The sequence below is a fragment of the Stegostoma tigrinum genome, chromosome 13, assembly GCF_030684315.1.
Source record: "Stegostoma tigrinum isolate sSteTig4 chromosome 13, sSteTig4.hap1, whole genome shotgun sequence".
Taxonomy (NCBI): domain Eukaryota; kingdom Metazoa; phylum Chordata; class Chondrichthyes; order Orectolobiformes; family Stegostomatidae; genus Stegostoma; species Stegostoma tigrinum.
In genome coordinates this window covers 8114984-8131547 of record NC_081366.1, presented here as the reverse complement: position 1 = coordinate 8131547, position 16564 = coordinate 8114984, and the positions used below count along the sequence as shown (strand labels likewise).

The 16564-nt window shown below is 42.5% G+C and overlaps 1 protein-coding gene across 2 annotated transcripts in view; it reads left to right on the top strand.

Moving 5' to 3' along the window:
* hars (histidyl-tRNA synthetase) overlaps positions 1–16564 on the top strand; it is a 37965-nt gene that overhangs the window by 5702 nt on the left and 15699 nt on the right. For both annotated transcript variants that reach the window (XM_048543381.2, XM_048543380.1), the window contains 6 exons: positions 1144–1233; positions 1903–2022; positions 7129–7224; positions 9949–10074; positions 11353–11460; positions 14868–14966. In XM_048543381.2, the coding sequence (XP_048399338.1) occupies positions 1144–1233; positions 1903–2022; positions 7129–7224; positions 9949–10074; positions 11353–11460; positions 14868–14966 (639 nt within the window). The remainder of the gene's footprint in view (positions 1–1143; positions 1234–1902; positions 2023–7128; positions 7225–9948; positions 10075–11352; positions 11461–14867; positions 14967–16564) is intronic.

Genomic DNA, 16564 nt, shown 5'->3' with positions numbered 1-16564 from the left:
TTAGTTAAAGACCTGAACGGAGGCTGAAGGGCTGAAAGAGGGAGAGAGAATGACTGCTGGCTATTAGTAGTGTCTCCACCTTTGAACCAGAAAACCCAGGTTTCGGTCCTGTCTGCTCCAGAGGTAATAACAACTCTGAACAGGTTAAATTGAAAATACCTGAATGGCTAGCCAAAGCACTGAGTACATGTACCTCAAAATGACAAAGTCAAATTGCTCAAATAATTTCTTTGCATCACTGTCCACAGCCATGTTCCTCCTGGGAGAGAGGATGAGGAAAATTCAAAATTGTAATAAGATGTGTTAATGGTTCCACAATTCATCATGAACCCCATGGTCAAATAACATGTAGCACTTGCTGTTGATACTCACACTTTGTGAAGCTACCTTGACCATTGTAACCATTTTTACAGCTTAGGGATAAGGTTGCTTTTCAGTTACTTGCACCAGTGAACCTTGCGAGTGTGATTCCTGCAGATACCTATTTTGAAATGCTGGTGGCATGCAGAAAGTATGTGTTTTGGGTGTGTATTCTGATATATCTTTTAACTGGCTTTTCCAACATGTGTTGACGTTGCGTTCCAATGTTTTGTAAATTTTGATACTGTACTCTGGAAGCTGCTGGGAATTGAGTACAGGAACAGTTCTTGCATTTATTCATGTTGATTCAGTATTTTGGCTTCTGGAAATTCTTAGTGTGAAATAAGTAGCCCTGAAACATCTACAATCTTCAAACTGCACTCGCACCTCTGGAGAGTGCGTCAGATACATTGCTTCAGTTTTATTTCTGTCAAAATGCAGCAATTCTCAGCTTTCAATTTACAGCCTGAAATCAAAAATTGCATTAATAGCTTGAGTTTTAACACATCCCCATTCTTTTGAATTGCTGTCACTATTGTGATATAGGAAACTTCGAAAGACAACTTTCACATAATGACCACCCACAAATAGCCACTGTGATAAAGAATCTGATTTTGTGGTTTTAATTGAATGACAAATATGGATCGGGACGCTGAGAATAACTTCCCTGATCCTCCTTTGAAATAGCCCGTGTAGTTGAGCTTTTCGTAAAATTAGAATTGTACACTGGATGCAAGGAAGTTTTTGATTTTTTTTAGTGTTTTAAAATTATTTTTTATTCAGATTACGGAAGCATTGGCAAAGTTGTTGGAATTGAAAGCTCAGCTTGGAACTAATGATGGAAAACAACTGTTTGTCCTCAAAACACCCAAGGTATGGTAGATGTAATTGTAAATGAGAGCTTTGGGGCGTGGCAGAACTCCACATTATATTGCAGGATATTTTGAACAGCTAGATATCACAGAATGACAGCAGTCTTACATGCAGAAGAAGTGAATTCTTTTTCTCATACCACATTTATTTCTTTTCCAAATTACTTTAAATCTGTGTCCTCTCATTTGAGTTCCTTTTATAAGCAGGAACAGTTTTTCCTGATCTACTGCACCCAACTTGTTCATGATTTTGAAACTACTATCAGACTTGCTCTTAGCCGCCTTCTTTCCAACAAGAGCAGTTCCAACTTCTTCACTCTTTCTTTGTAAGTGAAGTTTCTCATTCCTGGAACCATTCCTGCAAATCACTAAGCACTCTGTCCAATGTGCTCATATTCTTCTTATACTAAGCAACTCAGAACTGTGCACAATAGATCTGAAAATAACTGGTTATCTGCAGAAAGGCAAGCGACTGAAGTTGACAGCTATGTTTATTTACCGTCGTGCCTTCAACAGGAGTGATATTTGTATCAGTGGTAGCCGTTACACACTGCAGTTCTAATGAGAGCTTCCCATTATAATAGGTTTGAATTTTAACATCTTTATTGCAATCTAACACAGAAGGGGAGTGTTTCTTTTTGTTCTCTTATGTATGTTTTCAATTTTTCAGGGGACCAGAGACTATAACCCAAAGCAAATGGCTATCCGTGAAAAAGTCTTCAGCACCATCATTAACTGCTTTAAACGCCATGGAGCTGAAACCATTGACACTCCAGTGTTTGAGCTCAAGGTAAGACACTCAGTGAGCCTGTACAATGCCTGAAACCTATTCCAATTTGAATTGGGCAAGATTGGAAAATCTCTGACAGTGGTGTTATTGTCAAGATTGTTTGGTACGTTGGTAATAGTGTTTCATGAGAAAGCTCTCAGTAGATAACAGTCAACATGCAATAGGTCTTTTTGCAGCCCTCTATGGCAAAACCTGACATTTATTCCTCTTAACAACCTATCAGTCCTGGATCTGTAACCATTGCTACTTTTTATTCATTTGTGGGACATCGCTGGCTGGCCAGTTGACCTAGTGACAGTGAAGGAATGGCGATATATTTCCAAGTCAGGATAGTAAGTGCCTTGGAAGAGAACTTGAAGTTGGTGTTCCCATACATCTGCTGCCCTTGTCCTTGTAGATGGAAGTGGTCATGGGTTTCGAAGGTGCTGTCTGAGGATCTTTGGTGAATTTCTGCAGTGCATCTTGTAGATAGTACACACTGTACTACTGAGTATCGGTGGTGAAGGGAGTAGACGCTTGTGGATGCAGTGCTAATCAAGAAGGCTGCTTTACCCTGGATAGTGTCAAGCTTCTTGAGCGTTGTTGGGACTGCACACATCCAGGCAAGAGGGATGCATTCCATCCCAGTCCTGAATTGTGCCTTGTGGACAGGCTTTCGGGAGTCAGGAGATGAGTTACTTACTGCAATATTTCTACCTTTTGACCTGTTCTTGCAGTCACTGTTTCTGTGGGGAGTCCGGTTGAGTTTCTGGTCAATGGTAACCCCCAGGCTGTTGATAGTGGGAATTCAGTGATAGGGTACACCATTGAATGCCAAGGGGTGATGGTTAGATTGCCTGTTATTCGTGATGGTCATAGCCTGGCATTTGTGTGGCATGAATGTTAGTTGCCATTGGTCAGCCCAAGCCTGGATATTGTCCAGATGCTGTTGCATTTGAACAGGGACTGCTTCATAATCTGAGGATAATAAAATGTGAGGCTGGATGAACACAGCAGGCCAAGCAGCATCTCAGGAGCACAAAAGCTGACGTTTCGGGCCTAGACCCTTCATCAGAGAGGGGGATGGGGGGAGGGAACTGGAATAAATAGGGAGAGAGGGGGAGGCGGACCGAAGATGGAGAGTAAAGAAGATAGGTGGAGAGGGTGTAGGTGGGGAGGTAGGGAGGGGATCCCCTCCCTACCTCCCCACCTACACCCTCTCCACCTATCTTCTTTACTCTCCATCTTCGGTCCGCCTCCCCCTCTCTCCCTATTTATTCCAGTTCCCTCCCCCCATCCCCCTCTCTGATGAAGGGTCTAGGCCCGAAACGTCAGCTTTTGTGCTCCTGAGATGCTGCTTGGCCTGCTGTGTTCATCCAGCCTCACATTTTATTATCTTGGAATCTCCAGCATCTGCAGTTCCCATTATCTCTCATAATCTGAGGAGTTGTGAATAGTGCTGAACATTGTGTAATCAGCTGTAATCATTGGCGAACATTCTCACTTCTGACCTTATGATAGAGGGAAGGACGTTGATGAAGCAGCTGAAGTTGATTGGGCCAAGAGCTCCCAATACTCATTGATTTCAGAGGTAGTAGGAACTGCCAATGCTGGAGAATCTGAGATAACACGGTGTGAAGCTGAATGAACACAGCAGGCCAAGCAGCATCAGAGGAGCAGGAAAGTTGATGTTTCGGGTAGAAACCCTTCACAAATCGGGGAGGGGAAGGGGATTCTGAAATAAATGGGGGGGAGGGGGAGGCAGATGGAAAATGGATAAAGGAGAATATAGAGTGAGAGGAGACTGACAGGTCAAAGAGGTGAGGTTAGAGCTAGTGAAGGCAATTTTCCTTGCAACCGAAGCAAGTACTACACCTGTCCCTATATCTCCCCTCTCACCCCCATCCCAGGCCCTAAGAAGACCTTTCACAACAAACATATGTTCACCTGAACATCTGTTAATGTGATATACTGTATCTGCTGTTCCCGTTGTGGCCTCCTCTACATCGGGGAAACCAAGCGGAGGCAAGGGGACCGCTCTGCGGAACAACTAAGCTCTGTTCGCAGCAAACAATTAGACCTCCCTGCCGCGAATCAGTTCAACACTTCCTCCTTCACCCCCACCCACCCCGACTCCTCAGACGATATTTGCATCCTGGGCCTCCTACATTGCCATCTGAAAGATGCAGGAGCAGCATCTCATATTTCGCTTGGGAACCCTGCAGCCCAAGGGTATCAATGTTGACCTCACAAGCTTCAAAATTTCCCCTCCCCCAACCACATTCCAAAACCAGCCCAGCTAGTCTCCGCCTCCCTAACCATTCCTCCCATCTCAAGCCCCACCCCCATCTCCTACCCACTAACCTCATCCCGCCTCCTTGACCTGTCTGGCTTCCCTGGACTGACCTATCCCCTCCCTAGCTCCCCACCTACATTCACCTTCTAACCCCGCATCTTTGACCTGCCTGTCTCCTCTCACCCTATCTTCTCCTTTATCCATCTTCTATCTGCCTCCCCTTCCTCCCTCTCTCCCTATTTATTTCAGAATCCCCTTCCCCTCCCTGATTTCTGAAGAAGTGTCTCGACCTGAAACGTCAACTTTCCTTCTCCTCTGAAGCTACTTGGCCTGCTGTGTTCATCCAGCTTCATTCATTGATTCCAGTTTTGCTCGTGCTCCTTGATGCCACACCTGGCCAAATGAAGCTCTTTTGTCCATGTTTGAACCAAGTCTGTAGTGAGGTCAGGAGCTGAGTAGTCCTGCCAGAGCTGGGAATTACTGAGCAGCAGCTGCTCGATAGCACAGTTGATGACATCTTCCATCACTTCACCGATGATTGAGAGTAGACTGATGGAGCGGTAATTGGTTGGGTTGGATTTGTCTTACTTTTTATGTACGGGACATACTTGAGCAATTTTCCACATTGTCGGATAGGTACCAGTGTTATAACTATACTGGAACAGCTTGGCTAGGGGAGCACAAGTCTTCAGTACTATTGTCGGAATGTTGTCAGGGCTCATGTCCTTTGCAGTATCCAGTGTCTCCAACCGTTTCTTGCCATGACGTGGAGTGAATCGAATTAGTTGAAGACTGTTATATGTAATGCTGGGGACTGTTGGAGGAGACACTTGGCACTCCTGGCTGAAGATGTTTTACACTGATGTGCTGGACTCTTCCATCATTGAGGATGGGGATATTTGTGGAGCCTCCTCCAGTGAGTTGTTTAATTGTCCACCACCATTCGCCACTGGATGTGGCACGACTGCAGAGCTTAGATCTGATCTGTTGGTTGTGAGCTTGCTTAGCTCTGTCTATCACTTGCTGCTTCTGCTGTTTGGCGTGCAAGTAGTCCTGTTTGGCTTCACCAGCTTGACCCCTCATCTTCAAGTATGCCTAGTGCTACTCCTAGTATATCCTCCTGCATTTTTCACTGAACCAGAGTTGATCCCTGGCTTGATAGTAAAGATTGAGTGGGCAATATGCCAGGCCATGAGGTGACAGGTTGTGCTGGAGTACAGTTCTGTTGCTGTTGATGTTCCGCTGTGCCTCATGAATGCCCAATGCTGAGTTGCTAGATGTGTGTGAAATCTGTCCCAGTTAGCACGGTGATAGTGCCACATAACACAGTGGACTTTGTTCTCAATGTGAAGGCGAGACTTCATTTCCACAAGGACTGTGTGATGATCACTCTTACCGATACTGTCATGGATAGATGCAGCTGCGGCTGGCACATTGGTAAGGATGAGGTCGAGAATGTTTTTCCATCTTGTTGGCTCTCTCTCCACCTTTTGCAGACCCAGTTTAGCAGCTGTGCTCTTTAGGACCCAACCAGCCCGATCCGTAGTGCTGCTGCCGCCACTCTTGGTGGTGGACATTGAAATCCCCCACCTGCGAGTACATTTCATTCCTTGGTATCCTTAGTGCTTCTTCCAAGTGTTGTTCGCCGTGGAGGAGTACTGATTCATCAGCTGAGGGAGGATGGTATGTGGTAATCAGCAGGAGGTGCCCATGTTTAACCTGAAGCCATGAGATTTCATTGGGTCCAGAGTCAATGGTGAGGTCTCCCAGCGGCAACTCCCTCCTGACTGTATACCACTCTGCCGCCACCTCTGCTGGTTCTGACCTGCTGCTGAGACAGGACCAAACTAGGGATGGTGATGGTGGTGTCTGGAACATTGTCTGTAAGGTATGCCTTAAAGTTTTTTTTACTCAACCTTAACTTCAGAAACTTAAAATCTGTCATGAGGCCTGAATTCATTGCACATGTGGCAGGTGTGAAATTGAACCATGTGGGACCTAATTGTTCTCATGTAGAGAAGACAGGGTAGGTTTGGTAGGTTTCCTCCTCAGCTGTTCATGGGCTTTTACAACTGTCCAAAATTTTGCCTGGTTTCCATTTTTTTTGTCTCCGTTAACTACTAGCTTTAATTCCACAACACTGCCTTGATGTGATTTGAACTCCTAATTGAAATCATCAATGTACAACTCTTGGCCGTCCTGATGTAACGCAGCATTTCCCTATTGAGTGCTTTGTTTTGTAGCACATTGTAGGCTGAAGTTTTCTTTAACTTGTCTTCACTGCAGCAGGACCATATACATGGTTTTGGGCAAAATTGCCATTAGCTTGACTACTACATACACATTATGCAACATGATTAAAGTATGCCTGAGTAGTCCGACACTACTGCATCTTAAGTAGGAGTTGAGAATATTTTGCTGTCAATCTATGTTGTACATTGAACAGTGGGCTTTGTGCAGAGAGGTATGTAATAAATAAAGGGAATATTTCAGATTGTACAGGCTGCTAGCTCCGAGGTTTTGATGAGAGAGGACTGAATTACTGTCTCAGCTTACATTTGTCTTATGACAGTTCAAATCCTATTGGCCACAATTCATAATTCTCCTCTGATCTGCCCTGAAATATTAGCAGGTAATCAAGAATGAGGAAAGTTATATTTCAGTTGTTTTCATAATAGTTGAAAATTTAATTGATCCCATCAGAAGTTAATATTTATTGCATGTAAATGTTGCATTTATTCTTATTTCACTCCCTAGATTCTCATAATTTATTCCTGACAATATATTATTTTGAATTATCTTTGCTAAATTACTGTTATTTCTTTCTTTAGGAAACTCTTACTGGAAAATATGGAGAAGATTCAAAACTTATTTATGATTTAAAGGATCAGGGTGGTGAGCTGTTGTCATTACGTTATGACCTCACTGTATCCTTGATATATCTGTGAACTAAATTGACCAAAGGAAACAACTGTATTGTAGTTTTAAAAACCAGGTAGGAAAACACACCGACGCTTCATCACAGGCTGCACTGATGATGTTACCCAGTAGGGTAATGAAACTTCTGCGGAACAACAAACCAGCTCGGCAATTCAACCAACCTCAACGCCCTCAACCCAAGCTACAAATCTACTCCAAAACCTTTATAGCTCTGTGTGTTAACATGTTTCAAGTATTCATTTAAATACTTTTTAAACATTGTAATGGTCCCTCCCTCTAGCACCCTTTCAGCCAGCAAGCCCCAGACACGTGGCATACTGTGTGCAAAACAATTCTCAATGAACCCTCTTTAAGTCTCCTGCGCCTTACTTTAAATCCATACCTCTTGGTAATGAACCCTTCTACGAACGAAACATTTATTCTTATTGACCTTATCTACGCCCTGCAATTTTGTAGACTCAATCAGGCTCCCCGCTCAGCTTTTTCTGCTCTTTATGAAAAAAGCCCTAGTTTATTTAGCCTCTCTTCATAGTAGAAATATAGTGTTTATCACTGTAAAGATGTTTCAAAGCACTTAACAGCAAGTGAATTACAAGCAGATTGTCAGCAGTTGTCAGGTAGACAATTGACAGTCAATTAAACTTAACAAGATCTTTCTAAGAGCAATCAGATAATAACTAGATAATCTGTTTGTGTGATGTTTCAGGGATAATTGTTGTCCAGGGCACTGGAAATAACTGACTCACCCTGAAATAGCGGTACAAGATATTTTGCATTCATCAGAATGGACAGCTGGGTCCTTGGTTCAACATCTTGTCCAAAAGGTCGCATGACTGATATTGTAACACTGCCTTGGTACTGCACTGAATTGATATTTTTGTCTTTTCTGCTCAGACCCCGGAGTGGTTCTTTGAATTCAGAACCTCTGAATTTTAACTCTGAATTGAATTGAATGATTTATTGTCATGTGTATTCAATGTAAAAGTACAGTGAAAAGTGTGTACCTTTACTGTCGATACATGGCGCCATTCACATTAACATAGAATAAGATAAGAGGATAACTTAAGAGAGTCCAACTTTCCTTTCCACTGCCGCAGTCCCACTCTGGGCTTTCCAGCCCTCGCCATGCCTCCACCATAGTCTTGTTCCGGGCTTTCCAGCCCACGCCATGTCGCTGCCAGCAACCCCCTTTGGGATGCCTCACTGGCCTACTCTTGATTCACCAGCATCGGACTGGCCCACACTCAATTCGCAGTAGCTGCAGGACACAACCTGTGCGTTCAGCTCCTGACACGCGGTTCCCAGTTGTGATCTGGCTCCTTCCCAACTCCTTAGGTAGGTAGTTAAAAGGTTTGGGGGAGTGTGGGGAATATAATTACGACAGAGGGAGAGAGAAGAGGGGAGGTAAAAAAGAGAACTGGCGAGCAGAGTGAAGCTCCAAATAGAGCAACTTACCTTGCTGCCATCTTGCCTCATTTGCTAGCACTCAAAAATCACAACTGATTTTTCATCTCTGGAAGTTAGCCCAAGTTCAACTACATACAAGGAGATCTATTGAGCAAAGCGAATTGAGCTTGAGTACATCTCTGTTAGTTTCCTAATCTGCGTGGGCCCATGGCACAGAAGTATTAGGTGCCTTCATTTGCAGGTCACAGGATTGCTTGTATAAGGAATTGTAAAACTGTTCACAGCGGTGCTGTGATAGTTGCTGTTCTGAAGTTAGAGCTCAGACAGGTTTTTGTGAAGTACTTGATGCTTTCTGTTTGATATTGGACTTGTGCAGTTATCCCTGGTCGGAAAATCACAGGTGGGCTGTAGGGAAGCAGGCAGAATGCCATTGAATTAACTTACAATGTCATCAAATTTGTCATTTGTCAAAGCTCAAAATGAAGATAAGCTAATAATGTTAGATGCTGGAGGACAATTGACAGTCAAGGCATCATACTTCCGCATTTGACATAGCACTCATGAAACAAGCATAAATACAAGCTAGTTATTTCAATTCTAAGGTTTTGGAGTAGATTTGTAGCTCGGGTTGTTGGTGTTGAGGTTGGTAGACTCACTGAGCTGGTTTGTTGTTCTGCAGGCGTTTCATTATCCTGATGGGTAACATCATCAGTGCAGCCTGTGATGAAGCGTCAGTGTGTTTTCCTGCCTGGTTTTAAACTCTGGAGTCCGTTGAGCCGGATTGCCTCACTTCCGATTTTCCTTCATGGTGGAGTGCGTGTGGGGTCAAGTTTTGCGTTTATTGATGGCTTTCTTCTTGGAATACCAGGATTCTAGGAATTCCCGTGCCTGTCTCATCTCAATCCGCATGGATAAGGAGAACCACCAATTCAACTGGGACAACACCAAAATCCTGGGACAAACTGAGCAGAGACAGGTATGGGAATTCCTACAGGCAAGAAGAAAGCCATCAATAAACACAGAACTCGACCCCACATACACTCCCACTACAAAGGAAAACCAGAAGTGAGGCAATCCAGCTCAACGGACTCCACCGTTTAAAAGCCAGGTGGGAAAACACACTGATGCTTCATCGAAGGCTACAGTGATGATGTTACCCAACAGGGTAATGAAACGTCTGCGCAGCAACCAACCACAATTATTTCAATTCCCTGACAAGCTGAAAAATTATAATATTTCAAGTAGAGCTGTTCAGCAAGTCATTATGTTATCATTCTGTGTATTTATCCTTGACCTGTTCTCAGGTTCCTTTTGCCCGTTATTTAGCTATGAATAAAATTACCAACATTAAGAGGTATCACATTGCGAAAGTATATCGAAGAGATAATCCAGCCATGACCAGAGGTCGCTACAGGGAGTTCTATCAATGTGTAAGTATATGCACAGCAGATGTTTTTGGAAATGTGTTCTACTAGAATTGCAGAATGGAATAGTTTTGGAAAAGCTGAATGTTAGTGGCTCTTCCAGAACGCTGCGTGCATAATGTGTTGATAGCTACTCCTGAGGAATCCACTATGTAGGTAGCACCAGAATAGAAGTGATGTTCATTAATGCTTGTTTGCTCCATTTATTGTTAGTCACGTACCGAACTATACACAGGTTTTCATATTGGAGGGATTCTGCAACGTGAGCTGAGGAGATCCACGAGATCATTGGTTTGTCTGTATTTGGTGCAATGGGAGTATGCTTCTACAGTGTACACTTTGAACCAGCGTAACTGGAGCTTAGGGCTGAGGGTTGCTGAGAATGTATTGTCAGTGGCAGGGATCCCAAAGAAGTTTTTCCACTTTGATAGGGAGTCCATGGATGAGAATCATTATTGGAAGGGCTAATGAGAGGGACAATTTAACAGGTACGTGCTTCTATTTAGACAATGAAATGGAATTGACAAATGTGATGCTCTTTATATGATGATTTATTCTGCTTTTGCAGAAATTTATTATTTAGTCTGATTATGTGTAGTTTGTGGATTTGTTTTGTTTTTGCCTGTCAGGGAATCGACTTTGGATATAACATGCACAAGTTGTCAATCCTAATGTATTATTCTGCTCAGATCATGCGTATGATTCTGTTTTGCTTCACGTGACGTTGGACTGCCTGATAGTTTCAATTACTGAGTGAAATTGCTCAAATTAGCTACTCAGCGTACCAATGTGTGAATTAGGAGCAGGACTAGGCCATTTGGACAATGAGCCTGCTCCACAATTGCTTTCAGTTGTATGTTGTCATCATGGGGCGGCACGGTGGCTCAGTAGTTAGCACTGCAGCCTCACAGCGCCAGGGACCCAGGTTCGATTCCAGCTTGGGTGACTGTCTGTGCAGAGTTTGCATGTTCTCCCCGTGTCTGTGTGGGTTTCCTCCGGGTGCTCCGGTTTCCTCCCACAGTCCAAAGATGTGCAGGCTGGGTGGATTGGCCATACTAAATTGCCCATAGTGTTCAGGGGTGCATGGGTTATAGAGGGATGGGTCTGGGTGGGATGCTTCAAGGGGCAGTGTGGACTTGTTGGGCCAAAGGTCCTGTTTCCACACTATAAGGAATCTAATCTAATCTTATCTAATCTTGTACAGTGTCCAGTGCTGCAATGCAAAATTTACTTATACTGCTGGTCCCATTTTTAATCTTCCTTAAAAACTCTTTATTTTCTCAGGATTTTGATATTGCTGGTCAGTATGATCCAATGATTCCTGATGCTGAATGTCTGAAAATTGTTCATGAGATCTTGAGCGAGCTGCAGCTGGGAGACTTTCTAATTAAGGTAAAGTGAGGGCATTTAAGTAATACTCTAAAGGGTTCAAACAGTGGAATATTTGAGATACACAGCCGGACATCACTTACTTCATTTTAGTCCTTTCTTGGTCAGAAGCCTGGACATCAATCTGATGGCTTTGAAGATGTTACTCTAAAGACAGATAGAGATTGACCCAGCTTGTAGGTTTTCAACACAGGCAAAGCTGAGGAACAGACAGATTTAGGATGCTTGTCATAATTATTTTATCTTGACTTTCAGGCAGATTTGAGACAATATCTAAGCTGACATTGGGCCCCAAATGATCTCCCTACTGTTAAATAATTCAATTTGCAACTTTCCTGTGCATCCTAAAGTAATTATGGTCGAATAAAAATGCATTCTCAGTTTGCATGACATCACCCTGTGGAGTCCGGACAAATCAAAGAATGGTTAAGTCCCTTTCAGGAACACTGAGTGAAATAAGTTTGAATTTTAAGGAAAAAGTTTGAGTGACAGGAAAACAATATTGCAAATGTGTGGTAGAGTGAGGTGGAGGACCATGCTGTAAAAAAGACTGCATTCACTGTAGAACGAGCAGTGTGTAGCTTTGAAAGTTGTGCCTATTTTGTCTAGTGCATTTGTTGAGCTGTCCCGTATGTCCATTGCATACTAATACCCTTTCTAAATAAGCTGATAATTCAGTTTGGAGCTTAAAATGATATTGTGTTGCTAACTGAGGCGAAACAAAACTGTAGAGGATGTTAGCAAAAGGAAGTTTATGACTATGCTATGGGTAGTGCCAGCAATGTGAGTTACTTCATGGGGTATAACTCATTAAACAAAAAGCTTTAGTTTCAGAAGAGCTAAATGCATGGTTTATAATTGCATAAATCAGAAAGGTGAAACAAGTATGAACAATTGGATTCAAGATTGAGAATGTAGATTTTAAGCAGGTAGAAGGATTGAAGTAGGAAGGATGTTGCCAGGATTAGAGGGCCTGAGTTATAGGGAGAGGCTAAATAGTCTGGGACTGTTTTGCTTAGATTGTTGTAGGCTGAGAGGTCATCTTGTAGAGGTCTGTACAATCATGAGGGGCATGGATAGGGTGAATAGTCAAGGTCTTCTCCCCAGGGTAGGAGAGTCCAAAACTAGAGGACGTAGGTTTAATGTGAGAGAGAAAGGATTTAAAAAGGACCTGAGGGGCAAAGCTTTCACGCAGAGGGTGGTGTATGCGTGGAATGAGCTGCCGGAGGAAGTGCTGGAGGCTGGTACAATTACGACATTTAAAAGGCACCTGGATGGGTGTATGATTAAGAAGGGTTTAGAGGGATATGGGCCACATGCTGGAAAATGGAACTAGATTAATTTAGGATATCTGATCAGCATGGAAAAGTTATACCAAAGGGTCTGTTTTTGTGCAGTACATCTTTATGACTACTTCTGCAAGTTCCCCTCCAAGCTACTCACCATCCCGACTTGGAAATATACCACTGTTCCTCCAATGTAGCTGGGTCAGACTCTGAGAAGTGAACTCCTAAGGACATTGTAGGTCAACCCACAGTGTGTGGATTGCAGCTGTTCAAGAAGGCAGCTCACGCACCACCACCTTGTCAAGGACGACTAGGGATGGCGTCCAGCCAGTGACTCACATGTCTCACAGGTGAATAATAAAAAGTCTGATAACTTCATCAACTGTTGCTAGCTTTTTTATTTTTAATCTAAATTCAAATTCTCAAACCCTTCATTTTTTATCCAGATATCTCGATTAATGGTAGCCTTCTGTCTTTTGAGGTAATCATTTGGTGGTCAACTGTTCGTTGAACATCACATGGTGAATTTCAGGAGTCCACCTCTAATGTGGCAATCTCTGCCACAACAGATCTCGACGCTGGGCTGAGAAGTTGCATGATGTGCTAGCCTCTGTTTTTCTCTGGGCTACCTCCTTGGCCAGCTGAACTTGTTTCTGCTTTCCTCTACCAATGCCCCTCCAAATAGTTAGCTCCTGTGGTCTGCTAGTTGTTGGTGTTAATGTGTCCCATTTTCGTATTTCACTTACAATCCAATCTGCATGGACACCCAGGGCTTGCGACCCGATTGTTGCTTTACTGTACAGAAAGTCTTGGTATGTACACTGGCATCTGAGTGATGTATATGATGAAGGCAGCACGGATGTTGTTGGCTTAGCATTTAGTATCCATGATGAAGTATCTATTTTAACCTACTTGTAACATAACCACTATGCTAAGCAACCTTGATAAAATTGGTCTGCACTTGTTTTGTGTCCATTGGGGTTTTCAGTTTTGATTTATAAAATCCAGCTGCATTTTTTTAAAAATCATGGATCTATGAAGGAGATCCAAATCTGTCGGTTCTAGTGGAAGTGGAACTGGAGTGGCACACATCAGGAACACTTCCAGAACTAGTTGGCAACTGGTGTTTTTTCGCTAAATTTATCACCTTTCTTGAGAATAGTTTAGCGAAGAGCACAAATCAGAGCTTGAATGTAATTCCTTATTGAACAAGAATAAAATAGTTTAACTGCTTGATCATGTAATATCCTTTCTGTATCAAATGTACAATGTTTTCAGGATTAAACAAGACATGAATTATATAACAAATCAGTTGAACTCTCCTAAAACCTGTAGGGGTATTACTTTTTCACAGTGAATTTCTGTTTCACTTTTACTATAAAGGGAAACTTAATGACTGGAACTTTCCAATCAAAGAGAGGGTAATTCTTCTGCAGAGATAGTGGGAACTGTCGATGCTGGAGAATCTGACATAACAAGTTATCGAGCTAGATGAACACAGCAGCGCAAGCAGCATAAGAGGAGCAGGAAAGCTGACGTTTCGGGTCTGGACCTTTCTGAAGATCTTGTTATCCTAGTTTTTTGCAACTTTTTTTGTCTTCCATGTGATGCAAGAGACAGGTTACAAATTTAAGCTTCACCCTTCCTGCGAGTTATTTTCTGCATACATATGTTTTACAAGAAGTGGTTCAGAATGAACAAATAAATATACATACAGATATACAAACCATTGTTTGATTATGTTGTGTTATAATTATATGATTTACCTGTGTGTCTGTGACCAGAACAGATAAAAAAACCTGTGCTCCACTGGGCAGGGTTTACATTAGTTGCCATGTTGCTGACTTTAAATTGAGACTTGGAATGAGCTGTGACGCCTCAAAAGATTTGGAGTCCAAATTTGTATCTTACTCTCAGAAATCTGAATCAGGAGGTAGCCTTTTTTTTCAAACTTGGTGTTAAATTGTGCATTTTCCCTTCACATCAATTTCTCGGTAAATTATAACACTGAAGATCCAATTTTGCAGCTTGCAATGAATCATTCAAAGGACTGAAACAATATCATGCAAAAAAATCTGTTCTGATTCAAAGCTTTTGTAACTATGTCCATTTGCCTATATTCAGGTTAATGACAGGCGTATCCTTGATGGGATGTTTGAAGTGTGCGGAGTGCCAGCTGATAAGTTTCGAATCATCTGTTCTGCAGTGGATAAAATGGACAAGGTAAAGGGGTTATGAGTCACTTGTTAGCCTTTTGTACAGAATAGGCGATTGTTCCAAACCCTTGTCTAAAAGCATTGGTTTATGAACTTTTATTTTCAGGTGTTTCCAGTTGATAACATCATTTTGATTTCAAAAAGGAAAACTGCATGTCAGCAGATCAGGCAGCCTCTATGGTGGCAAAGGTTCATGTTTAAAGTCTGTGACCACTTTTCACTGTTTAGCTAACAATCTCATCTAGCATGGTTAGACTTGTCCTCATTTTCTCAAACTTGTGTCCCTCTGTCTTTAGCAAAAGATCTTGAGTTATTGCCAAAGCAATGTTCAGCTGATTTCTCATTGACACAAGAAGGTGTAGAGCTGGATGAATACAGCAGGCCAAGCAGCGTCAGAGGCGCAGGAAAGCTGATATTTCGGGTCTAGACTTCTCATTGAACAGTTGTGCCCCTTCTTTCACATATTAATCCGATTCATTGACAGATGTCTTTTCTGTCTATTTGGGCCATGGGCTAAGATTTTTGAAGCAGGTAATACCTAGCACAGTTACCCAGAGTGTTAACTGTCAGCTCTGTACATGCATTACCCTGCTTTGCTTACTTAATTTAACTTTACTATATTGATCCTGACTTTCATTTATTCCTGCTGTTTCACAGTTAGTCGCCTCTTCCAAAAAAAAATAGGTTTTAAATCCCAAACTAATTCAACACACCACTTTGCTGTGGTGTCACTGTTTGATTTGTTTTTCCCAATCAATAGAGACCTGAAGCCTTCCTGCTCATCTGAAGCTGAAGAATATAGCCATACAGACTACAAATCAAAACAAAAACTTAGAGACAGTGTACCAAGAAAGCAACAAAACGTGCCTCTCACCCACTGCATTGAACTCTCACAGTGCTGCAAATTCCTAAAAAATACTCACTCCCAACTCCTCGTGCAAGGTTCACTGATCCTGAGCTCTCAACAGTCCCACTGGTGAGAGCCGGGTGTCTGAGTCGAGGGGTAAGGACACTACAACTACGGCACAGGAGGCCCCCCTCCCGCTGTTCAATAGAACAAAGTTAGGATGACTTATACTCATTAAATTTCAATAATAATCAGCGCCTATTGAAGTTTTGTTAAGTCTTCAGGTGATTAACTGATAACACCCTCATTTGAATCAGCTTCATTATTGACCTGTTACCTCAATTGTTAGGGCCCTTATGGTCGGCCGTAGTCATGTCCCTATCTTTGAGCCAGGAGACCAGGATTGAAGTCACATCTGCTCCAGAAGGATGTAATAAAATCTCAGAACAGGTTGATCAGAAAATATCCTTAACTAGACGACGACTGAATTTTAAACTTTTAAATAAAGTGGGCAAAAAAAGGACTTGCAGGATAAAGTCCCATGGTGCTCCGTATTCCCAAAAACACACACACTCAGGCTGTGCTCTGTTCCGCCTAATTGTATGAAGCTGACTTATGACAGCACCTCTGATTGTGCAGCAGTCCATCAGTACCACACTCAACTCTAAGTCCAGATCTTAGTATTCAAGTGGGAGATGATGGCCTTATGGTATTATTACTCGACTATTCATCCAGAAATTCAGCTAAAGTTCTGGGTA